This window comes from Rana temporaria, chromosome 2 (assembly GCF_905171775.1).
Source record: "Rana temporaria chromosome 2, aRanTem1.1, whole genome shotgun sequence".
Classification (NCBI taxonomy): Eukaryota; Metazoa; Chordata; class Amphibia; order Anura; family Ranidae; genus Rana; species Rana temporaria.
Genome location: NC_053490.1, coordinates 182,188,966 through 182,215,191, shown reverse-complemented (window position 1 = coordinate 182,215,191; position 26,226 = coordinate 182,188,966). Strand labels below are relative to the sequence as shown.

Here is a 26,226-nt window from a genome sequence, read left to right as displayed (position 1 = left end):
GATGCAGTTACTCCAATTTTCCATTTAACTGAAGTAATTATGATATTCCTTTGATGTGAGTTGTTTTTGTCCATTTAACCAGGCCTTGAGGTGGCACAGCCAGGTAGGTGCTTTTAATAAAAAACATCTGATTGCCTATTTTCCCTACAGAAATAGCCAGAATCTCAGTTTAGCTCTTACTCCCAGGAGGCTGCCTCTCATTATAGTTTACATATCTTTTTGCATAGTGATGCTAGTGCTCAGATGTCTTCTATAAAGATTATTTTGTATCATGCTAAATGAAATGGTCTAAGCCTAGTTCCCGACAGAAAATGTCAGATTATAATTCCCTACTATTACTTGTCCCCTCCCCTTCCCAATTTTTCAGAGTTAGATTGTGTACATTCTAATTTATTCTAGCAGCCACTTGAAATTATTTGCATGGCCATGTTAAAGCGGATAATTGTTTTGCTGTCACTTTGTAGTCACAGGGAACCAGTGCAGGCCAACAGTTCTATTCACATAACTTGTTTCTTGTAATCCCAGCAACTTGTATTATGTATGATACAAATGGAATACAGTTACTATGCAATTGTGTCATCAGTAAAATAGTAGTCATCCTGGTTGCAAAATACTAGATCAATAGGTAAATTATTACAAATATTAACAAAATTATTAATGAAAACCCCTTTTTTTTTTTACTATAACCGTATTTTACCCTTACCTGTGCATATATCACTTTTTGTCCTACTTTGCCTTGTTTGTTTATTCCAATAGCAATGTTCTTTATTTTTTACATAAAAAAAAAAAAAAATTGTAATTTTAGACAATTTTGTTAAATCCATACAGGTTACCTGGAATCGCTCAGGTGAAACAATTAGATTTTTTTCTGTTAATGTATGTATGTTACTGGTAAAATCCGGAGAAAGCATATCTCATTCCAGAATGTGTGGGAATAAATCTTGGTTTTGTACATACACCTCTTGATGATACAACAGGTCATGTCACTTGCAAGTACAAGCACAGACACTAGGGGGAGTACCGTGTCAGCATTTCAGCTATGTGCTCTACGTATTCTTCATGTCTTGTTGACTGAATGGCAATAGTGTAAAAGCGAATGCAACTCTTCCTCCACAGATAAGCACTCAGATGCACACAGGGTCAAAAAAGCAAAATGGAAAAGAAAGGTTGACCGAGTGAGAGAAAAATCACATATATATAGTAGTAAGTGGAGTTAAAATTGCACTGCCAGCTAAATTTACAGGCTTAACTTTACCTTGTGTAGAAAATAAAGATATATAAATAAAAAAAAGCCTCACACTACCATTAACGCAAGGTTCAAGTTAATAAAGCGAGCGCTTGACTTGCTTGTCAGCTAAAAGAGCACAGTTGTCAATTTTATACAATACATTGTATGGGTGGCACTTCCTCAAAGTAGAAATAACATTTAAAATATATCTTAAACCACTTATAGATACCAGCTGTAGTTGTGTTGAGTTTATCCTTTACGGTACACACATCTATGACCACTTTCCAAAGCTACTCTTTCTATAGTAGGAATGATAATGTCAGTGCATTCCCAGCTGACTTCTGCATGGCTATTCTGTAAAGAATTGGTTACAATTTAATATTTTATAGGAATCAAGTTTTATGGCAAATGTTTTTTCCCTTAGTTAAAGGCTACGTTCACCCTTTACATACACTGATGAATGCAGACAAGAATGTCGCTCAGAACAGTCATATTTCAACATATTTTTTCACAAACTTTTGAAAAAATGACATGTACTTTACATAGCTGATTAACCTACTTGTGCCTTTTGAACTAATACACCACACCAATGCCCCATCCATCTTTCATATACTGCAGGAGTGTATTTGGGCTTGAAATACATGTATATTTTTTTACCGCTTAAAGTATAACTAAAGAAAAAACTTGTTAAATAGAGTGAAGAGAGATTAGAACACCTGTCAGTTTTTTAATCCCCCCCCCCATCCCAAATAAAGGGGATTTATTTTACAATTTGTTCTGTTTACTTTTATCACAGAGTAAACGTGATAAGGAAATATCAAAATGGATGACCCTGGTGACAACCAGGGATTCAGTCACTTTCTAGGGATTTCCTCTTACTTTTTGTTTTGATATTTGACTGGAAGTGAATGGAAATCTCTCCAATGGAACACATATGGCAGGAAAGAAAGCAAGAACTTGACAGGGTTATAACACTACCGTTCTCTATCCAAAATGAAAATTTTTTCTGTTTTCTGACCTTCCCTTTTGCCTTAGAAATCCTAGAATGCTTGCTTACTTCAGAAGACCTGACTCACAAAATGACTCAGATCTTTGAATACTTTCCAGTCAGTTTTGTGAGCAGATGGACCAGATTTAATGTAAACCTGTTATGTGAGAAATACCTTGTGAGAAATGGGAGATAGGAGGCATCCAAACCAAATGTAGATCAATCTCACACTCGAGATATAAAACATACTGAAGTGTTCAATTGCTTTGATGAATGAGTAACTTGTATATCGCTACAAACGCGAACTAAATCGCCTCAAGGCCCTTTTCATACGGTCAGGTCTGCCTGTCATTTTTTTCAGGCAGTCCTGATCGGACCCGCCAGTCTCTTCTATGGAGCGCTGCCACCTGTCACCATACGATCGATTCTGTCTGCCAAAAACAGATGAATGGTGGTCCTATTCCTCATCTGTATGACAGATCAGATCTGATGGAAACAGACAGAGGCAGTCTGTTTCCATCCGATTACACCATAGAGGAGAGCAGCGGGACTGTGTCGATGTCTGCTCTGCATAGCAGAGCAGACACGGACCTGTTATCCACCTGGTCAGTGGATAGATCCCCCGCTGAGCGAGTGAATTCTGCTTAGCATAGGTACCCGTGTGAAAGGGGCCTTAGTCTCAATGGGGCACTTTAGGGTAGAAATCCAAGAGGTACAAGATAAAACAGGAGAACCAGACACACTATTGAGACACCATGAAGATTTTATTTGAGCTTGCTGATAAGAATCTAGACAGTCTCTGGCCTGAATCAGTTACAAACATTAAAATCTGAGCAGCATCCAGTCACTGAAGTCAAAGGCATGTCCTGGTGAAGATATACTCTCCTTCACTGACCTGAACAAGTATGCAGGAATTCTGAGACAAAGCTTTATATGCATGCTTCTTGTTGGTCAGTGACCCAAACTACTGGAGTGAGAGGATCTGTATGACTATACAGTAAGCCTTTTTTGGCAACCCCACATTTCTTTCATTTTTCCTTTTCTTTCTATAGCACTGGAACTACCGCATGTGACCTCCTGAGAGAGCGTAAGAGAATTATTGTATTTTTTTTATCCCATAATAATACTTGCCTAGGTGGATGCAGCATCGAACTGATGCTGTATCTGTCCCCCACGGCCTCTGCACTGAGAACCAAGCCACCGAATACCGCAGATGGCTCGGTTCTCTCACCTCCCTGAGCAGAGAGCTGCTGCCTGTAAGTCGGCATCTCTCCTGCTCTGCTCCTCCACGCTCATTGGAACGCTGGGCTCTGGAGGGACACAGAGCGGCCATCTCAGTGGCTCACTGAGAGGCTGAGACTGCCATCAGTCTAGGCACTTGGTGGATCCAGACTTTTGAAGTCGGGATGACGCGGGGCCTGGGCTGATCCTGGTGACGTACTGCACTCCTGTGACCCATAGGTGAAGCCCAGCCGGATGAGCCCAGGCTGGACTTCTACTTTTAAAGCCTAACTCCAGGTTTCTTGTGGCTTTACTACAAGAAACAAACATAGAATGGCGCACCAGCTTAGTGCATTATCCCACAAAAACACTTCATCAAAGAATAGTTGTAAAATGTACTCGCAAACGTATGAAAAGAAAGTGCTTATCAAGCTGCTCCTCCGTAGCTTAACAGTCATGGATAGAGAGCACTCCAAACTACAGAGGCCCTGCCGGGGTTCAATCTGGCTGATGCATTTCGAAGGTCGCATATTCTTCAACAGCGCCAAGCCATCAAAGTAGATTGACCTTCGAAACGCTTCAGCCAGATTGAGCCCCAGCAGGGTCCCCCTGTAGATTGGAGTGCTCTCTATCTATGATTGTTAAGCTATGCGCGATAAGCGTTTTCTATTCGTATGTTTACGAATACATTTTATGACTATTCTTTAATAAAATGCTTTTGTGGGATAATGCACTAGGCTGGTGTGCCCTTTCTAGGTTTGTTTCTTGTAGTGACTTCGGGACATCGCTAGTCCTAAAGGGCAGCAAAGCTTGAAGTATATCCCTGTCATGTGAATTTATCTCCAATACTTGCACCCAGGCTACCACATTCATGCACAGGAGGCATTTTCTCTGACTACTTGTGATATTAAATAGATCGTTTGGACCAAGCTGGTCCAAAAAAACTACTTTCTTCACTAACCGATGCATCCACTGGGAGCACTGTATAAACTGTATTTAGCCTCAGCTACATGCAATATACACCAGCAGCGGGATGCAGACTTTCATTTTCCAGAACAAAATCTCTGGCTTGGTCAGCCATTCACAGAAAGCCTTGTATTTCATCAATGAATACAGGGCTCCCTTTGATTGGCTGAGATGGAGAGGCAGGCAAATTATGTCACAATCTCCATCTAAGCCAATCAGAAGAAGATTGTATTGCTTCCTGTGAATGGCTGAGCCTCGCCCAAACTGACTAGTTTTTGTTCTGGCCTGGGACAGGAAGTCCCCATCCCGCTGCCAAAACACAGTGCTGTATACTTGATATAGCTGATGCTAAATACAGTTTATACAGCATTCCCAGGGGACACATACTGTATGCTACTAAAGCAAATTGTTTGACCCAGCTTGGTCCCAACAAACTGTTTTAAAGTAACAATAAACCTGGAAGGCTTTTGCGAGGAGATTTTTTTACTCTTCTTAATAACCTATATAAGCTAATAACCCAGTAATGACGCCATATAATATATCAGTTTTTCTCTTTCTACCTGTATATAGTTATAGCAAAGATCTAACCTGTGTAACAAGCTATGGGAACCTTAATAAACACTGTGCTAAAGTTTCTGATAGCTAAACGAAGTGTGTTTTCTGGTGTCTCTTTTTAGGTAATTAATTTGAAAAAGGCAGACAAAAGAGAGATTCTAGAGTTCAATCAGTTTGTTAGCGGCGTATTGTTCGAATAAAAATGACATGGCACTTGTCCAGGCTTGGATAAAGGATTACTGTAACTGCATCCTCCTGAGCTCAAAAGAGTATCTTCCAAGAAATGTGAGTTGTAAGATGCTCGGGACAATTTACCTAATGTGAAGGTAAATCCCAGAGGCTGTGGCACATGATTTTGGGTCAGATGAACTACAATATGCCATTGTTTGGCTATATTTTCACTGCTCGACAATTTGCGTTCAGCTTAACTTGCTTCATTGCTTCTCACTGTGTTACAAAATCCTCCGGAAGAAGAGAGACTAGAAAGCTTAGGGATATTAACCCAGGCATAGACTAAAGATTCCCAGGAAAGATGGAAGTGGATAGGTAGGCATATGGTTTCCATTTCGGCCAAGAAACAGAAATATGACTTCTGTTTTATGGCGCAAAATACATAAAATGCCATAGTGGCTTTTATGGCCTTTATTTTTTCTAAAAGAGTGAGCAGTGTACAAAGTGCAAGCAATTTTTTTTTTTAACCAATCATGAAACCTTTTTTGTTGGCTCACTATACTAAATCTGATCTCTCTGTTAGTACTCATTATTATTTTTTGCAGCCAAAATGATTGTCAGAGCAGGTTGCGCCATTTTACTGTATACATATTACTTTTCTCCAGTTCCACCAGATAAACTTATAGCCCTTTATTAATATTTTGAGCATAAACAGAACACAGCCAATCTACCTTTTAATGTTGGATTTTCATATTGGTTGAGTACTTCAGGCCACCTAAATGTAGACAATGCCCCAGTCACCTGTAATTTCATATACTGAAAATGCTGCTACTGACCAAAAAAAATGTAAAACTCCACTCGCTTCACTTTTTTTTGGAGTTTTTTATTTTGCACATTTCATTAATACAGAAAATAAAATTACTATGTCGCTGCTTCATACCATCTGATAAATACCAAAAATAAAAATCAATACAGATATAATAGAGAGAGGTTGCACAGCATAGAAAAACTGGCAAAACTTGTAACAATTCTTGGATTGTTGCATCAAATTAACCTCACTCCACTTCACAGATTGATTCCTTTTTACATACAGAAGTAGCACAGTGGCCCAACTAGAATTGTCTTGCAGTGTTGGTTTTAAAATAGGTTTACAATGTGCTATTAGGTTTTTGTGTGTTCCTCTAGTCGTCCATTTTCCTCTCGCAACTCAGAAATCTACTGCTAGGTTTACCGGTGTGCTCCCAAAACACCATTGGGGACAATGGTTTGTGTACCCAGGAAAGTGCTGTGGAATTTGTTGGTCTTTTTAAATTTAAATAATGAAACAAAGGAAAAACACAGTACCCTATCCCCTATTATATTCAACTTTTGGATTTTTACAGTGAAACCCTAGACTTTTTTTAATTTTTCTGATTTCTTATTCCATATCCATACTAATTTATTCTTAAAGCTGTAAATGTAAATAACTATTTTTGCGTTTTGTCTATTTTCTATATCGTCTAACTTTTCTGGCTGTGTCATATATTGAACGTGACATGACTTGATATCTGTGGTACGTGACTTGATATATTATGTACTAACTTAATCTTTTGCTCTTACTGTTAACTTCATTTATAATTATCATCACTTGCTGTTTATTTAACCAAGGACTTGAATTTTCACACCTGTGTTTGCTCTGTGACTTCCAGGCATTATTCGTTTGTTGAACAACCCTTCTAATATGATGGTAAAAATAATGACTTTTCTTGAGCATTCAGTACTTTTATTTTTTCCTGCATCCACCCAATAAGAGTGGAAAAAGTAAAATTTTCTACCATTAGTGTTGTATTTTCTGCTGTGCAGAGAACTACAAGCTATGCCTGAATGTTTTTTTTTATTTCCCTGTTGAGGTTTTTTTATTTCCCCGTTGAGGTTTGCACTTGTGCCTGTGAGTATCTTAAAATGAAAGTGTTAGTGCCTTGGTGCCCAACATGTGGGCTGCATGTGAACCTCTGTGTGCAGCCCACCAGCTATTGGGCACCATAAAGATAAGATAGACTGTACTGTTGGCAGAGGGCAAATATTGAAATCCATGTAGTTGCATGCATGTACTGTACAATGGGGGCTAGCATAGCCAAAGATTCAGTTTGCTCAACTTCCGCAGCTATACTCTTTGAGTCAGCAGGATGAACTCTTTGGCTTAAAGGTAACATGAGAATATACATATTTTTAAAGGTGAAGACTCCATGGTGGGTATCATCCTTATCCTGCACTTTCTATATAGTGAATAACTGCGGGACAAGAGCTCAAACATTTCAAACTTTCATGGTTGAATGTTAATTTCAGGTAAAATACACTTTAGGTAGAGTCATAAAGGAAGGATGAGGATGGCAGCCCTGGAGCTTGAACCCTTAAAAACAAGTCAGTGGCAGATTCTGTATCTCTATTCTAAAGCTCAAATTAAATTACCCAAAATGTTTCTTGATCTTTGTGCAGATTACACAATAGTAAGTAGACATTTTTACAGTAAAGATGTCAGGTTTCTATGGTAGTGAGCCATTGTAGAAAGCCAACTCGGGTTTCTCCAATCCCTCAGGCCACGGAGTCTAAGCTCCAGCATGATTCCTCCCCAGAACACCTGACCGTGAGGATGGACTTGCAGCAAACTGGAACCAGGTCACAGCCCCCAGGCCATGCAGACAATGCAGAGAGCACTCGTGTGTGCAGAATACAGATGGCAGGAGACGGGAGAGAATCCCTGGATGAGCTGAAGTCAGGGCTAGTGGCAGGCAAGTGAAAATGGTAGACAAATCCAGGGTTGGTTCATGGATAGTCGGGCACATACAAGTAATAAGGCAAACCAGGAGCACAGAGAAACTAGGAAGGTAATAAGGTAACCTGAGCTGCACTGAGCATGTATGTGTATGTGTGTGTGTGTGTGTGTGTGTGTATGTATATATATATATATATATATATATATATATATATATATATATATATATATATATATATATATATAAGCAGACTGGGAAGTGGGTCTGGAAGTGATAGAAGGGAAAGGGCTATAAATCTACAGTAGAGCAGGCGATGTCCATAGGTGAACACAGAAGTCAGCAGTACATGTACATGGAATCACAGATATATTGGAACCACTGCAGCAAAGAGGTAAGAATTTCTCAAACCGAGAACTGGAGGCTAGACTGACAATAGATGTCAGCCCACAACTGGACTACAGGCTAGTCTATGTAATGGCATATATTAAGATGGCTTCACTACGCCTCTAAAGATGCATGTTGCTCTAAGACTGCAGAATCCATATATTTGAATACTAAATACATGAAATAGAAAAATCAAAAAATAGGTGTGCTGTCCCTTTTAAAGTAGAGTTCCACCCAAAAATGGAACTTCCGCTTTTCGGTAACCTCCCCCCCTCCGTTGTCACATTTGGCACCTTTCAGGGTGGAGCAGATACCTCTGTAATACAGGTATTTGCTCCCACTTCCGGGCATAGATACCCGCGGGTATCTATGCCACTTCCTTCGTCCGTCCCCTCGCTGTCTTCTGGGAGAGACAGGTCCCAGAAGACAGCAGGGACCAGTGGGATAGCGCAGCACAAGTCACGCGTGCACAGTAGGGAACCAGAAAGATGCCGTCCGCAAAACACGAGAGCCGAGCGATAGACCGGCTTTGGGTGCCGTCATCGCGATCGCCCTGGACAGGTAAGTGCCCTTATTTTAAAAGTCAGCAGCTGCAGTATTTGGCGGACCTTCGCTTTAACAACCTTACAGTGGAAAAACTCCAACTACATACAATGGGGATCGAAAGTTTGGGCACCCCAGGTAAAAATTTGTATTAATGTGCAGAACGAAGCCAAGGAAAGATGGAAAAATTTCCAAAAGGCATCAAATTACAGATTAGACATTCTTATAATATGTCAAAAAAATTTGATTTTATTTCCATCATTTACACTTTCAGAGTTACAGAAAACAAAAAAATGGCGTCTGCAAAAGTTTGGGCACCCTGCAGAATTTATAGCATGCACTGCCCCTTTGCAAAGCTGAGACCTGCCAGTGTCATGGATTGTTCTCAATCATCATCTGGGAGACCAGGTGATGTCAATCTCAAAGGTTTTAAATGCCTAGACTCATCTGACCTTGCCCCAACAATCGGCCACATGGGTTCTTCTAAGCAGTTGTCTCGAAAACTGAAACTGAAATTAGTTGACGCTCACAAAGCTGGAGAAGGCTATAAGAAGATAGCAAAGCGTTTTCAGATGTCAATATCCTCTGTTCGGAATGTAATTAAGAAATGGCAGTCATCAGGAGCAGTGGAAGTTAAAGCAAGATCTGGAAGACCAAGAAAAATATCAGACAGACAGCTCGCAGGATTGTGAGAAAAGGAATTCAAAACCCACATTTGACTGCACGATCCCTCCAGAAAAATCTGGCAGACACTGGAGTTGTGGTACACTATTCCACTATAAAGAGATACTTGTACAAATATTGTCTTCATGGAAGAGTCATCAGAAGAAAACCTCTTCTACGTCCTCACCACAAAAATCAGTGTTTGAACTTTGCAAATTAACATATAGACAAGCCTGATGCATTTTGGAAACAAGTTCTGTGGACCGATGAGGTTAAAATAGAACTTCTTGGCCGGAATGAGCAAAGGTACATTTGGAGAAGAAAGAGCACAGAATTTCATGAAAAGAACCTCTGTCCAACTGTTAAGCATGGGGGTGGATCAATCATGCTTTGGGGTTATATTGCAGCCAGTGGCACAGGGAACATTTCACGAGTAGAAGGAAAAATGGATTCAATAAAATTTCAGCAAATTCTGGATGGTAACTTGATGCCATCTGTAAAAAAAAACTGAAGTTAAAGAGAGGATGGCTTCTACAAATGGATAATGATCCTAAACGCACCTCAAAATCCACGGGGGATTACATCAAGAGGCGTAAACTGAAGGTTTTGCCATGGCTTTCACAATCTCCTGACCTCAACATAATTGAAAATCTATGGATAGACCTCAACAGAGCAGTGCGTGACAGACAGCCCAGAGATCTCAAAGAACTGGAAGACTTTTGTAAGGAAGAATGGGCAAAGATACCTCAAACAAGAATTGAAAGACTCTTGGCTGGCTACGAAAAGCGTTTACAAGTTGTAATACTTGCCAAAGGGGGCATTACAAGATATTAACTCTGCAGGGTGCCCAAACTTTTGCAGACGCCATTTTTTTGTTTTCTGTCATTTTGAAAGTGTAAATGATGGAAAAAAATCGAACTTTTTTTGACATATTATAAGAAAGGCTAATCTGTAATTTGATGCCTTTTGGAGATCTTTCCATCTTTCCTTGGCTTCGTTCTGCACATTAATACGAATTTTTACCTGGGGTGCCCAAACTTTCGATCCCCACTGTACATATATACACGCACACACCCAACGGGTCATGTTTTCAGGCTTTCCATTATTTTGCACAGGTGATTTGATCAGTTTCACTGCCTTAGTAGTTACCACAGCTGTTTCATCTGAGGAAAATCTTGAAACATGACCTGTTGGGCGCCTTGAGGACTGGAGTTGAGAAACACTGCTCTAAGTAATAGGAGGTCATAACAGCATTCATTGATACCGACAATCTCAATACCAGCAGTTTGTGATACGCACAGAACTCCTTCCACCACTAGGGGGCTCCCACCCTATGGCTTTAGGTCTCAATATCTCCTCAGTATAGCCGACAAGTAGCAACACTAGAAAGAAAGCAAACAAGCCACATTGTGTAATACCTTTTGAGTATGATGGATGATGGCCTGTAAAATAAAACACATTAATGTACTCACAACGTTGGCAGCAAAGACTAGCACAATATCGGTACCTCTGCATAGAAGCCGATGTGCGTGATGATGTCATAAATCAGCTCTGCTTGATGCGTTTTGTTACCAGGGAACGTCTTCAGGGGACCAGGGGCTATCCCTGATCACCACAACACCAGTTACAGAATTGCCAGACTATTGTTTCTAAAAACCATGTTCCTGATTGCCAGACCAGTGCAGCCAGCAACAGTTTTCCTGGTCACTGTCACACCAGTTCCGGTGTCGGCAGATCAGGGTATGCCAGCAACCATGTTCCTGATCACTGCCACATCATTGCAGTGTTGCCTCTGTCACACTAGTCTCCAGTGTTGCTAGACTGGTGTAAGCCAGAAAAAGTATTCTTGATTGCTGTCACACCAGTGCAGTGTTGCCTCTGCCTGCAGCCTGTACTAACCTTGGCCTGTTTATTGACCATGTTTATACTTGGGCCAATTCTTTGCCTGTTTGCTGACTATGTCTCTGCCTGATGCCTGATCTGACTTTTCAGGATGGTTGAATAAATATGTTATTGAGAGACACCCGTCCCAGCCATCCCCTGCGGACAACTGCACTCCTAGAACCACAGGAAGTTTTTTGTTCTACCTTTCTTCAACTTCCTGTTCTTTCTGAGAAGTATATGTGGCAATCCTGGGGGGAGCCATGTAGCAGTAGGCTAGGCTTGCTTTGCTTAAAGGTGACACTACACTAAGCTATATTCCTTTTTATAGAGAGGCTACCATTACAGCACATGATACAGTGTCTGTAAATAACGAGTCCAAACAGTGAAAATGTATCGCACATGTTGTATGACCTTACTCCGGAGGTGTAGCAAAATGTGTTTTGTGTTGTAATTTTAAAAATGCCCATGCTGTGTATGTAAAATATATTTTCAAATTGAACACTTTTTCAAAAGAAAGCTCTATCTGTCTCAAAAAGCAATATAAAATGAATTTGAGTACAATGTTGCATGCCTGAGTAATTGTCATTAAAAATGTAACGGCGCTGAAAACTGAAAAATAGCCTAGACTGGAGGGTGGTTACACAGTCCAGACTTAAGACCCCTATGAGAAAATCGGGCAAACGATTGGCCGGTTTTCCTCGATGTATCACAGCAAGTCAAAACCGAGGATTGAAATGTGTGAATATTCTCTTACGACAAAGGCGTGTTTTTTTTGTTTTTTTATTCTTTGTGATTTGTTGTTTTTGGTCAGGCGCAGTTTTTCGTATCTACTATTTCTCGTGCAAAAATGGTAAACATTAAATGGAAATGATTCAGTCTGTTCCGTAAGAGAACATTTTTGCCGTTTTTTGTTCCATTGGATATTTTGTATGTTTGTTCCTGTCGGAAACGGCTGTCGAAATAATACACACTATCAGAAAATGATACGATCGTTCCTCGGGTGAAAATGTTCGACCGATTTTCTTGTACGGGCCATTAAAGTGGTTTAAAAAAGCACCATATATGTGATTAAAATAAAGAAACTAAAATGTGTGAAAAGAAAGGAACTAAGCATTTAAATAAAATAAATAAATGTATGTATTGCTATGTATATAATAAAACTTTTGTGAGCAATACTTAACAAAAACAAAACATAAGCTTAAAATTATAATACGTAAAAGCAAAAACCACATAAACCGGCCTATCACTCTAAGCATGCTCTGGACTACAGTACAAAGCAAAGCCTAGGCTTAACTTGGTACAAAAACACACAGGTGTGGTACAATGTCAAGTATTTTCGCACTTAGATCAAAAGATTTTAACAAATTGACTGCAAATGACGGAAAACACCTGTGAAGGTAAAAATGGATAGCGAGCACCTGAACACATTTCAGTTCACGCAATTAAAGTATTTCTCAGCATTAGCATGGAAAGAATAATACACTCTGCGGTTTGATGTCTTTTATTAAGGAACAAAAGATTTGCAAGTTATTCACTTCAGATTGAGCCTCGCCATTATGTAGAAAGGGAGGTTTAATGAATCATTGTTTGACTTAGATAGTCAAAGTATTTGAGTATTAAGTAGACTTAGATGTGGACATAGCACGTCTTTCACAGGTCTTGTATTTAACCATGATTAATTGCCATTCAATGATTATTTAATTACCCGAAGAGAAATCTAAGAACAGTGTGTATTCTGATTAAGTTTTTTTTAATGTTATAGGATACACATTGCTGTTCTTGACAATAGAATATTACCTACAGTACTAAAGGTGCTTGTCACACCTGGGTTCATTGAGATTAACTGAACCTAAAGTAGGAGACTAGGAAGTAAAAATGACTAGGAAAAATATAAAATATACAGCTATTTACAATGAAGTCAAAGTATAATTTATTAGCTTGTAAATGAACTGCAGCCTTTAAGTGTGCTGTTTAGGAACCTATAATGCATAATGACTAAAATAAATGATTGAATACAATTGCTTATTGAGTTTTACTTGCTGACCAGTCAATATTAACATTTCAACTGCGTGATTTTGTGGACAGATAATACAGAACAAAGTGGTAATATGCAGTATAATTTCCTGTAGTCAATCCAGTTGTTACATTTTACAGCTTACTCAGGTAGGAAACTGCACTTTTCACACGCTTTTATTAATGACACTGCTGGTTTACTAAACTAAGACAGATATAAAAGTCAAAAAATAATGTAGCTCTGAAAACCTTCATAAATCATTGTGCATTTTTTATTCTTAATGCAAGCAGTGTACGTTTCTGACTTTGATTAATTGGCTCATGCACATATACTGCGGCACAATGGCACAGCTGCCTGAAACACCGTCCTTTAGGAGCCACCAGAGGGTGCGTGCCCGCTGCACAGCGGGGGTCCCGATGCACGTGGCCACGCACGATAGCGTGCAAGAGAGCCAGCACAGGGATTTGTGTGTGTAAAAACACAAATCCCTGTTCTGTCAGAGGAGAGGATACATGTCGTTTGTTCTTAGTAAGTAGGAACAGCAAAATGTCTCCTCTCCAATTACTAGTTAAAGTGTTGCAGTGCCAAATTGTAAAAAGTGCTCTGGTCAGGAAGGGGGTAAAACTTTCTAGGGCTGAAGCGGTAAAGCCCATGTTGACATTGGCCCTATTTGACATGTCAAATCGCATGCCAAATCTGAGCCTATTGCACTACTTTTGGCAACTTCGGGGGCAATTTCAATAGACATCTGTGTATGAACCTGCACAGATGTCTGTCAAAGCGGCCCCGAAGTTGGAATGAAATGCCGGTTTGAAATCGGTGCGCGTTCTGCCCTCAGTGTGACTGTAGGTTTAGTATCGGTCTCTTGCAATCGTTTGCAGGGCTCAAATTACAGCCATTCAGCTCTGTTGCTGTGCTCATATACCAAGAGGAAGTGTGCTGGTAGGAGTAGAGAGCAGAGGGACAGAGATGAGCTCCACAGTATCCTGCTTAACGTCTTCATGTCTAGTCATAGGCTGGGGAGAAACGCACGTAAGTGTTATTAACTGCAACAAAGGGGGCAGGGTGGTGTATATCACAAGACTGGGTAGACAGAAATACAAGTCCTTTTGTAAGTGCAACAGCCATGTATTTTATCTGTGTAATTTTCTCTTTGCCTAGAGTTCAGCTTTAAGTGAAACTTTATGCAACACATTGGGGGTGATTTACTGGAACAATCAGAATCTGGTGCAGCCATGCATGGTAGGTAGCCAATCGGCTTCTAACTTCAGCTTGTTTAATTAAGCTTTAACAATAAAACCTGGAAGCTGATTGGGTTTTATGCAGTGCTGCACCAGATTTTGCACTCACCAGTTTCTAGTAAATATCCCCTATTGTTTGCTTTGATCATGCATGCTGATGTGTAATTTAACACATACTTTAGTGTTGTCTCTAGCAAATAATACTGCGTAATGTGCCTGTGCAACCAGTGATGGCAGGGTCATTGGTATCTTGCTCAATCTGCTCCTTCTGTCCCCATAATTACCCCTAGGTATTTAAATGCATAGCAGGAGATGAAGTCCTGACTAAGTTGCATGTCGCACACACGTCAGTTGTAAGCTCTGGAACAACTCTTCTCCTGGCCTGGCATATTTTCAATGTAGGATGCCACAAGACATCTCTTAGTACTGTAATTTATAAGCCAGATGTAGCTGCTTCCTGTACTCGGTCTCAGTTACACTGAATTAAAAATCATTGACAGGAGTAGTGAACCTTTAACCAGTAACAAAGGAGCAGGATAACCTTAATAAATATAGATGACAAAATGGACTAGGTTTAACCATGAATTGTGCTTTAAACCCCCCTATTATATTGTTTACTTCAGCGAGATCTGAGATTTCATGTTTTTCTTGCACACCACCTCTTGGTGAAACCTGATATTGCATTCTAGTCATTGAGGGTATTATTGTGTTCTGTGAAAGCCAGCTTGTATTTACGTGGTGAAGGCAGGTTTGTTAGGCAATATACACATGATGCTGAAGAAGCTTCTAATCGGGCTTCATCCAGTTGACTGAAGCTAGTGCAGTGAAATAATCTTTCCTAATGCAATGTAATCCAGGTCCTAATTACGTATGACGCGTGTAAAGGCCTTGCTATGCGTAGTGTCACACGTAGAACAGTGGTGTTTGCCTGCAGAGAAGGGAACTGTCATCTCTAACAGCAGGAAAGAGCAGTATTTAAAGGCCTACTGTAGATTTTTTGTATTATCTAAATATTCATTAATCCATGCAATTTATTTTTTTCTGAGCATTAGAAGAGCTCAAATTGGTAACAATCCTTTTGATCTTTTGCTTATCAAAAGATGAAAAATATCTCAAATGCAACTTTATTTTGGGTCTAATAAGCATTTAAATAACGTTTAAATGCTCTAAAGGCCTAATCACATTTCTGTGTTGTTCTTTTAAGAAGAGTCCTCTTTCCCCGAGGTTATCCTTTTTAATCCCAGAACATTTCTGATATAGGTACAACTGTAAATTACATTCTGAAGATTTAAGCTCCATCCTCAAGTTTGTGGCATTCAATTAGCAATTCCCCTGCCCCGAAGAAATCTCACCATCCAACTCTTGATTTTTATTAACCTTATCTCGTTCTGATTTGGTCTTTCTACCTGAGCTTGTGCTTGAAATGGAGCTTAATTCAGCAATTCTAGCACACTTTTGTGTCCTACTTTTAGCGTGGAGGAGCACCTATGTGTACATGTCTGTGTATACTAGTTACATTTCTATGCAGCTAAGTGTGTTTACTTCATCCGCTATCGATGGAAAGATGCAGTTTTCAGTAAAATCACAGTGAAGTTTTCTTTGGGGGCAACTGGTTTAAAAGAGATTTTCCATCATCGTAGTCCTTGTTACTAAGCCTCTGTAAACCCATTTTTTAAAAAGGATGCTCAAACTTGAATAATTGCTTTTTTTTTTTTTTTTTTTTATTAGACACTTATCTAGCCTAAAAACTCATTACAAACCATTTTCCTTAAATACCAAGGTTCCCTGATTGTCACTCAGCTTATTGTAAGGCCCACAATTGCCAGAGTAAGTTATGCCTCTCATTAAAGTACCCATCATTTTTGTTCTCTATTTGGGCAATGTATATATACAACACAAAAGAAAAAAATGTACCAAGTTGTAGTTTAGCAATCCTTGCATGTGTTGGCTACTTTAGTTTTCATTTTTAGGCCCCATGCACACAGGCAGTTTGGTCCCTCAGTGTCAAATCTGTTTTCACACGCCTAGGAGGGGTGCAATCTTGCTGCCAGCAGACTGTCCAAATTTATCACAGGCTGAAACATGTGGTAGCTAGACACTATATCAAGTGGTATTTACATTTAGGGCTGTATGCTAGGGTGACCAGACATCCCCAGTTTCAGGGGATAGTCCCCTGATTGAGGACACTGTCCCCGGACCAAGTCTGTCCCTGGTTTTGTCCCCAGATTGGATTTAATAGGGGACAGGGGCAATTTCAAAGACAGTCAGTGCAGAATTAAAATAAAAAAATTAGAATTACGCACACACCGTGCCTACTAGCATAGGGGGGTTGTATTTTTCCTATTATCTGTGCCCCCTTCTGATGATCATGTGCTGGTCGGAGTGGAGGGAATATTTCCCATTCAGCTCCACTCGCATGTTCTTCTGCCTTGGCTTAAATCCTGGCTAGCCACCTGCCTATCTCCTTGCCTTCCCTGGCGGAGTGATCTTCCTCCGCTCCCCATCCAGTAGTAGCCGGGGCCTCGAAGAGTAAAACTTGGGTGGCTGTGAGGCGGGCGGCGACGGGCAGAGAGTCGCTGATTGTTGCCATTACTAGTAAAGAAAAAATATGTCCCCGGATTTCATTTTAAAAATCTGGTCACCTTACTGTATGCCTTAATAAATCTATGCAGCGTCCACTATCATAGATTTTGACAGGCTTTTTTCTTTTATTTTCACCTGATGATTCTGCCAGTAAGTCTGTAATTTGTCAGCCTCCTTTAACAGACCAGGCTGTCCAGCAAAAGTCATATTTAGCGGGTTGAGACAAACCACAGAGGTGCTTACAAGGGTCAGCTTTTATTCATGTATATAAAAACTTTATACAAAAAGAAAAAAAAGAAATTCTCTGCTTGCTTAACCACTTATGGGCCGCCCTCCATCGTTATACGTCGATATTTTGAAGAGGAATACCGTTGTTATGGTAGCAGCTAGCTACCATAACTCGGGTACCCTCTTTAAGGGCGGGCGGTCCTCTTTCAGCGAACAGTGGTCTCTGCGGCAGATACGCCGCAATATCGCTTTTATCGGCGGCGGCTCTCCGGTGCCCTCTGCCGCTTACTGGAGCCATCAGCAGTGGCGGAGGCAATCACGTCCTCTTGCCAGCTGGGTATGGAGACGAGTGAGGGGAAGATGGCCCCCCCACCCATCTCTATTACCACTGCAGGGCGGAAGCAACGTCAAAATGTCACTTCCTGCCCAATGCTCTTAAAGCAAAATTTTTTTATTTATTTTTTTAAGAATAACATACATTTTTTATTGCATTTTATTCTAAATATGAGATCTGAGGTCTTTTTGACCCCAGGTCTCATATTTAAGAGAATCTGCCATGCTTTTTTTTTCTATTACAAGGGATGTTTACATTCCTTGTAATGGGAATAAAAGTGACCCAAAAGTGGTTAAAAAGTGTTTAGCTTTTATTAAGTTCATTTAGATGTGAGGCGCTATGGTCCAAGAGGGTCCTCATTACTCCTCCATCTGTGAAGACACCCTAACACACAGGGAGAGTGTTACTGGCCTGATCACTGGGTAAAAATAAAGAAAACCAATGCAACCACCACATTCAAGGATTTGTAGGCTGCAAAATAATATTTTTTTATTTTTGGGTTTAGAATGCTTTAAGGCCTAGTTCACACCTATGCTGGTTGCAGTTTGCATATTGCTGGTGCATTTTGCATTTTTCAATACACACTTTAGATCCATTGAAGTCTATGAAACCATCACATTTGTGGTGCTGAAAAAAGGTTGATTTGGCATGAAAAAAAAAAAAGCTCATGTACTTTTTTTATTTATTTTTTTGAGTGATAGACCTTGGGTTACAAGTGAGTTTGCACTCAGATGTGAATTTAAAACTGGGTTTCTAGATGTTCAGCTTTCATGCTCTGAAGCTGACCATAGATGGATCGAGTTTTGGCCACTTTAGAAGGTATCAGACAAATTTTGATCAATGACCATGACCATTCCCGTTTTGAGAGGATTCGTCCTAGTTGTCAACTCCTCCTTGAACAAGTATGCTAGAAAATTTCTGTTTGATCAGCATACTCCCCCACACTCTAAAAGACAGACTTGTAGGTAAATTGGATCCTGCCTTATTTGCCCCTAGTATATGTATGAATGTGTTTGGGACCTTGGGTTGTAAGCCCCTTAAGGGTAGGGACGGTTGTGAATGTACAATGTATATGTAAAGTGCTGTGTAAATTCACGGACATATATAAGTATCTGAAATAAATAAATATTAGGGCTGTGCAAATTAACTTTTAATTAATCGATTAATCTTGAATTTTTTTGATCGATTAAAATTCTTTTGATTGGTACTCGCCTCTCCGCTGGCCTCTGGACCTTCAGGGAGTTTCGTCTGAGATCCAGCAACGTCACGGACACCGGCGGGGCTTGCCGTGTCCATCTAAAGGGCTCCTTTGCTGTGCCTTCATATCTGCATGCCGGCGGGACCTTACTATCTGCCACACGCAAGGTCTGTTACACTTCCCTCTATCAAACTGGGATTTTACAGCCATCCACTGGGAGTTGTGATAGTTCCCTTCACGGGACATCTACATGCCGACGGACTGATGTTAACCTCTCCTTATCTGGATTCAGCAGTGGTATCGTTGTACACATTTTTATACCAGTATCCTACTTGGTTACATGTTTTCATGACTGCTTTTGCTACCGTTTGGTATTTCTCGCACCATTTTTACAGTTTATGTAGCTGCATCGATTTTATCTCCAGTGCAATATTTATTTGGTTACCTACTTGAAGACTATAAAAGTTTTAATGCTATTCCCATCGAGCGCTGCCTTTTGTGTGTTTTTTGTATCCTGCTATCCATTTTTCCAGTGGTTGGTAGCTGCACTGGGAATCAGCCTGCAAGGAGATCAGCTAAAAGTAGTTGGATCTGTATGTGCGTTATAATTAATCGAAATTAGTCGATTAATCGATTTAAAAAAAAAAACGATTAATCGAACAGAAACATTTTGATCAGTAACAGCCCTAAAAAATATATATAGTCTGTGCTTTTTAAAGAAGTCAAATATATTACCAAAAAATACAATACAAATGTGAAATGTGAAAAAAACAGCGAATAGCTTGTAACACAGTAATTTTCAGGGCATTGTGTTCAGATGTAGTCCAACCAAAAGGTTTGCGTTTCTCCATACCAGAGTGGTCCAGGTTCATGGCAACTAGTCAGACCCAGCCTGTGATTTTTGAGTTCTTCTGAAATACGCAACTGTGAAAGAAAGAATCCAATTATTTTCTAAAATGCAATATATGTTTATTTTTTTTCAAACAGAAAAGGAGGGCGCACCGACCTTGTGCATTACCAATTAAAATTTTTATTAAAACAGAATAAAAAGCAATGGTCCTACTCACAAGACAAGTAAGTATGCGCTTTTCAGACAACTGGACTCTGCACTCTGTATCACGGACTATCCAGGCTTTGAAGAAGGGGGTACGCCCCAGAAACGCGTCAGCCGTTCAGATGTCTGAAGTTCCACTGGCAGGTGCCGCGAGGCCCAGTTGTCTGAAAAGCGCATACTTACGATTGTCTTGTGAGTAGGACCATTGCTTTTTATCCTGTTTTAATTAAAAATTTAAGTGGTAATGCACAAGGTCGGTGCGCCCTCCTTTTCTTTTCTGTTTCGTTTTAGCCATATGAACACCCTTTGTTCTGTGGAGGGCTGCAAGACTGCTGATTTTTGCCGTTAGACTACACTGCTGTACGCGGTTTGGCGAAACACCAGAGCGCAGGAGGTTTTGTGCTTTTTCTATTTTCTTTCAAACCCTTTTCTTCTTGCCTGCATATTGTGTTCATCTAAATATGTATTGTTATACATTCATGCGTAATTGTTTGTAAAGTCGTGTACACAAATGCCAAAACACTTTATAGTATGTGTGTAATCTTCTCCGTTCAACAGAAGTCGATTTAACAACCGGCTTCTGTGGAATGGTCTTGCTGGAAAGTCAGTGGCTGCAAGTGCTGATCAGTGTATTTTGTTGTCAGGATACAATAGCGCAGCGGGGGAAGATCCCTTCTTCCACATCACTTGTGTTGATGTAGGGATCTGTCAGTTTTTTTTTCGTTCAAGCTGCTGGTTGTGTACACCCAGCTTAAGTGTAGGGAAACATGATATTATCTAAATATAATATATTAACTATTAGGAAAACATCTGAGAGATTCCAGTACCTCCAGAGGCTGCACTAACAGAAATAAATATGATGGGTAATAAATAGAGTTTGCAAAGTTTATTACCTCACAACTCTGTCTTACAGTATGAAATGTGATAGATTTTAGGGAAAAGCATAGTGACACTATATGTCCTTCTGAAGAGACTCATAAAGTGAGCTCTTACCAGTGTTTTCTATTGGCCTCTTAAATTTTGTGTGTGGCACTTACCTTCTAACACTTTTTGCTCGGGTGATAAATAAGCAACCAAAGGACACTCTGTGGTATTGTGCATCGTACATGCTTTCAGTACCCAGTCCTGCTTTGAACTAAAGGACTATTGATTAAAAGGTTGTGGTAAGATGAAAAAGAGGAAGGTGTAATTCCAGTTTATTTTCACTTTTGTACCTTTTTAGATGATTCTTTTACTCGCTTACTCTCTAGGAGTGTACACAAAGAGCCCCTAATGCTTTCTGTTCGTTTAACTCCTGAATTGAAACCTAATACATTGGTTGTTAGAGAAAAAACATTGCTGAATGGGAAGCATTGAGTTTCAACTTTGGCATTTAAGCTTTTAATATGTACATGTCATTTTTTTTTTCTTTTTGCAGGAAGGATTCTGAACCGATTCTCCAAAGATATTGGACATCTGGATGACTTGCTGCCTTTTACATTTTTGGACTTCTTGCAGGTATTTTTTATCTGACCCTTCTGTTGTATATTTTTATTTATCGGTGCCAAAATGATACTTTCAAATAATTCGCATATGCTTGGTAACTAATGTTTTTTTTAAATTTGTTATAAATATAAGTGGAACAGAAATCTCATAATTGTTGCTGGTGGATAAAACAAACATATTGCTCATGTTCAGCTCTGCAGGTTAGCAGACAGGACTTGCATAAAACCTGCTTCGCTTTTTAACACTTCAGTACATGATGTGATTGTAGCCGTATTGGTGTAATTGTGACAGAGAAAATTGAGTACTGTCCGTGATACTTTTTTATTTGCACTAATATACAATTTATCAGGACAAGCTTTCGGGTATGTCCCCTTCTTCAATGTCCAAGCAGTACTGAGTACTGATGAGTACTCAGTACTGCCTCTCCAACACTCCAGTAAAATGCATAAGGGCTCCTTCACACCAGAACACAATGCGGGAAACTGCAGTTCCTGCACCATGTTTGAAATGCACAGAGTGTGCAATCTGCTGCAGTTATCAATTTAATCCTACCCAAAAACGCTGATTGCAAACGTAGTGCTTTTGTCTGCACCAGATCGCATGGTACCGCAGTGCAATTTCAGAGTCGGATCACACTGGTGCGATCTTGTATGATTTCAGGGCTAGTTCACACCTGAATCGTGGTCCGTGTTCCTGTGTGGCTTAGTGTGGTGCATGTATTACCTTTTAAAAATGCACTGCACCAGATCACATGGTACCCCAGTACTGGTGCAGGTTAATGCACTGCGTTTGCCATCTATGTTTGGGGGTGCCGTTTGGATTATATTGACACCTGTAGCACACAGAACATGTGCAGAACGCAGATTTCTCACACTGCGCTTCGGTATGAACGAGCCCCTAACCTATTCAAATAAATGGGCTGAAAATCACACCGCACAGGAACGTGCACGGTGTTCCTGTGGGATTCAGGTGTGAACTGGCTCTTATAGTTTTGCAAACATAAAGTAGAAGCCATGAATCATTAAAGAGGAGCTCCAGGCTGCTGACTTTTAATAGGACACTTACCTGTCCACAAATCCAGTGGTGTCTTCTCCCCAACCAATTTTTCTTTTGGCTCTCGTGTGCTGCCACTTTAATTTCTTGTAAGGGATACTGGCAGTGAAGCTTTGCAGCTTCTCAGCTGGCTCTCTTCTGCGCATACGCAAAGCGGCTGGGGCAGCAGGAGAGGGGCCGCTTCTCGGAAGTGGGAGCGGGTACCTGTCAAAACCAGGTACCCCGCTCCCCCCAAAAGGTGCCAAATGTGGCACCAGAGGGGGGGAGCAAACAAGCGGAGCTTCCCTTTTTGGGTGTAGCTCAGATTTAAGAGTGCTTTCTAATCACACTTTACAAATCGAGCTTTATGGCTGAATTAAAATCCAGTTTACCTAGGGGTTACCTGATACCTGCTTTAACTGCTTGCCCCTGCCCACAGTAGATTTACAGTCGCCGTCTGTCTTCCGAGTTCGGCGCGCGTTCATGCAGACACGGCATGAGTTTAGCAGCAAATGTCGGCCAATTATTTCAGCTGAAATCAGCTGTTCAGCGGTGTCCAATCAGACAGAGTTCTGTGTTTACAAAAACACAGAATTCTGTGTGCAGTGAACAGCAAACTGGCTGTAAAAGCAGCACATATTGCACATATTACACATTGTTGGGCAAACAGTTAACCCCTTGATTGCCCCTATATGGTAACTTCTTCCCAGCCAGTGTAATTAGTACAGTATTTATTTTTTCCAAAGACATGTAGCAGGATACATTATGGCCTAATTTTTTATTTTTTTTATTGGATATGTTTTATAATAGAAAATATATATTTTTTTTGTTTTTCAGTCCTTTTTTTTATTTTTTATATTTTACAAAATAAAAACCCTAGTGGTGATCAAATACCACCAAAACGAATCTATTTGTGTGAAAAAAAATGACATAAATTTAATTGGCATTCAGCGTTGCCAGTTAAAGTAGCGCAACTGCCAGTTAAAGTAACGCAGTGCCGAATAGCAAAACATTTCCTGGCCACGAAGGGGGAAAAAAAACCTTGCAGTGGTTAAGGTACAGACTCAAAGTTGAGACACCCGAAACCCAGCATGCATAAACACTACTCATACCAGTCTTTTCTTTTTTTATATTTTATCAAGCGCTTCCACCGCTGTCCTGCTCTGTGCAGATTATGTATCAAATGATTTATCTCTTTGAGTGTGAAAAAGTGGGTATTGCTCTCTAGCAGTATCTTAAGCCTGTTTTATTCTAAAAATATATAAATCTATATCTATAAATATGCCCCTCGGTTTTTTAAAGACATGGATTCGTTCAATTACTGTTTAGTTGGATACAATATTAATATGAGGCCTCAGACATACATTTGCAGAGATTTCAGGAATTTTATAATTGTTTTTCTTATCCAAAACATTTGTAACATATTCCATTGTTTCCTATAGGGTCATAACTAAAACAAACAGGTGATGTTTAAATTGGTTCTAAAGTCAAAATATATTTTTACCTTGATGCATTCTAGGCATCAGGGTAAAGAAAAAGCTCCACTACCTGTCTTAGCCCCCTGCCCCTAAAGACTTACCTGCTCACGATACAGTGCGGTTTTAGCTGCAACACCACTCCCTGGTCTCGCAGGAGACACAAGCAGCAGAGGGAACCATAGGCTTTCACTGTGGTCAGTCAGCCCATTAGAATACACTGGATAATAACTTAAATATGATCCTAAAGCACTCCCATTTTCCCCCTCAGTGTTCAATGTTTCTAGGGTTTAGTCCCATTAAATATCTTGTAGTGTGGAGCACAGTTTAGAAAACTTGGTTCTTTTGAATTTAGTGTCCTTGTACTACTCTTGTGCCTCCTTTTCCTATGATTTATGCGGAATATAATTTTCCTGTGATCGCTAGTTCCCAAGTTGTCCCATATTTCCACATCTGCAACCAAATCTGAGTCATTTGTAGTTAAAAGGTCTAGCAATACATTCTTTCTAGTTGGGGAACCCACCAATTGGGACATGTCCTGTAAGACGTTTAAGAAATAACAGGCCTTTAATGAGTATGAGTTTTTTATGATCCAATATCTGGAAAGTTGAAGTGCTTCATTATGATGACCTTGCCCTGCCTTGCTGCCATTTCTACCTGTGATAGGAGATAAAACTTCCTTCAGGTTAGGAGGCATGTAACATACCCCCACTATTAATTTCCCACTTGTTTCTTCCCTTTGGAGTTCCACCCACACAAGTTCCACCTCCCCATGTCAATTTGTAACAAATAAAGTTGATTGAGATTCATGCAATGCGGACTTGCTGCAATTGTGCAACAAAGCAACTGGGAGGGAAATAATAAACCGAGAGGAAGACGAACAGGAAGGAGAGCAAAAAAGGAAAAGGCCGCATTAGGTATAAGTATTTTCAATATAAGTGGTTCTGTTTTTTCTGAGGACGAACTTGGAGTCCTTGATAAAGACCTCAAGTTTGCCCCAGTTCATAAATTTAGCAAGTTTCATACATATGTCAACCTCCAAAAGTTAGTAAGGAAGTACTTTCTGTCCAAGACTGTCTAAAGGTTTTCTTTAGTCCCTGTGGGACACACTCCAATTTGGGTAATAATTCAGTTTTTAACCCCCCCCCCATGTGGATACTAAACATATAGATATGTTTAGGAATATTATAATTGGTGATTTGGAGAATAAGAAGGTAGAGATCTGCCCTGCTGGTAAGGGGGGTGGTTTAGTTGTAATGAGCAAATCCTTTTATAGGGATGAAATGCACAGACTGTTAGGCGATCATAATACCTACCAAATACTTGAGAGCGATTTTTCAGTACAAAGAGGAATTATCCCTTTCGGTTCAAAATGTTTTGAGGCGTAAGCTTCTCACCAAGGGAGGCCAATTAGTTAGATCCAAGTGTGTGTAGGACACCGATCATATATTGTCTGCCCAAAATTCACAAGCATTGGCATTGAATCGGTGTCCTCACGCCTTGGACAATATATTGTTTTTTTCTTAAACCCCTAGTGCAGTGATGGCGAACCTTGGCACCCCAGATGTTTTGGAACTACATTTCCCATGATGCTCATGCACTCTGCAGTATAGCTAAGGATCATGGGATATGTAGTTCCAAAACATCTGGGGTGCCAAGGTTCGCCAGCACTGCCCTAGTGTATGATACTTTTGCTTTTCTTAGAGATACTAAGCACATTATACAGATTTTTGAAGCCCTTCCTTGTACTTATGGTAGCATATTAGTTACGGCTGATGTCAGTACCCTATATACTATAATTTCCCCCTGGGAGGCCATAGTATCAGTTAGATGGGCTTAAAAAAAAAAACAGTTTTCAGTAGTTCACATAAGAAATTTCTTCTCCAGTGTTTAGAATTCTGCCTCACCAAAAACTACTTCTGGTGGTATGATAGACAGTTTTCTCTCCAAATCATGGGCTTGGCCATGGGGGCCAAGTTTTCCCCCAGTATGGCAAATTTATTCATGGCCCTGTGGGAGGAGTCCATTTTCCATAACTGTCCTGGGCAATAATTAGTATGTTATAAATGCTACATTAATGATTTGATCATGGTCTGGGATGGTGATTTGCCTAGCCTTGAAGCATTTTTGATCAGACTGAACAACACCAAAAATATTTCCCTCTCTTGAAACATTGACACAGAGCGTATGGTGTTCCTTAATTTGGAAATTTTCAAGGAATGGGAT

General features: G+C 40.1%; 1 protein-coding gene across 1 annotated transcript in view; it reads left to right on the top strand.

The window, feature by feature from the left end:
* ABCC4 (ATP binding cassette subfamily C member 4) overlaps window positions 1-26,226 on the top strand; it is a 344,218-nt gene that overhangs the window by 187,809 nt on the left and 130,183 nt on the right. Inside the window, exon 20 of the mRNA XM_040336098.1 lies at window positions 21,426-21,505. Within this exon, the coding sequence (XP_040192032.1) occupies window positions 21,426-21,505 (80 nt within the window). The remainder of the gene's footprint in view (window positions 1-21,425; window positions 21,506-26,226) is intronic.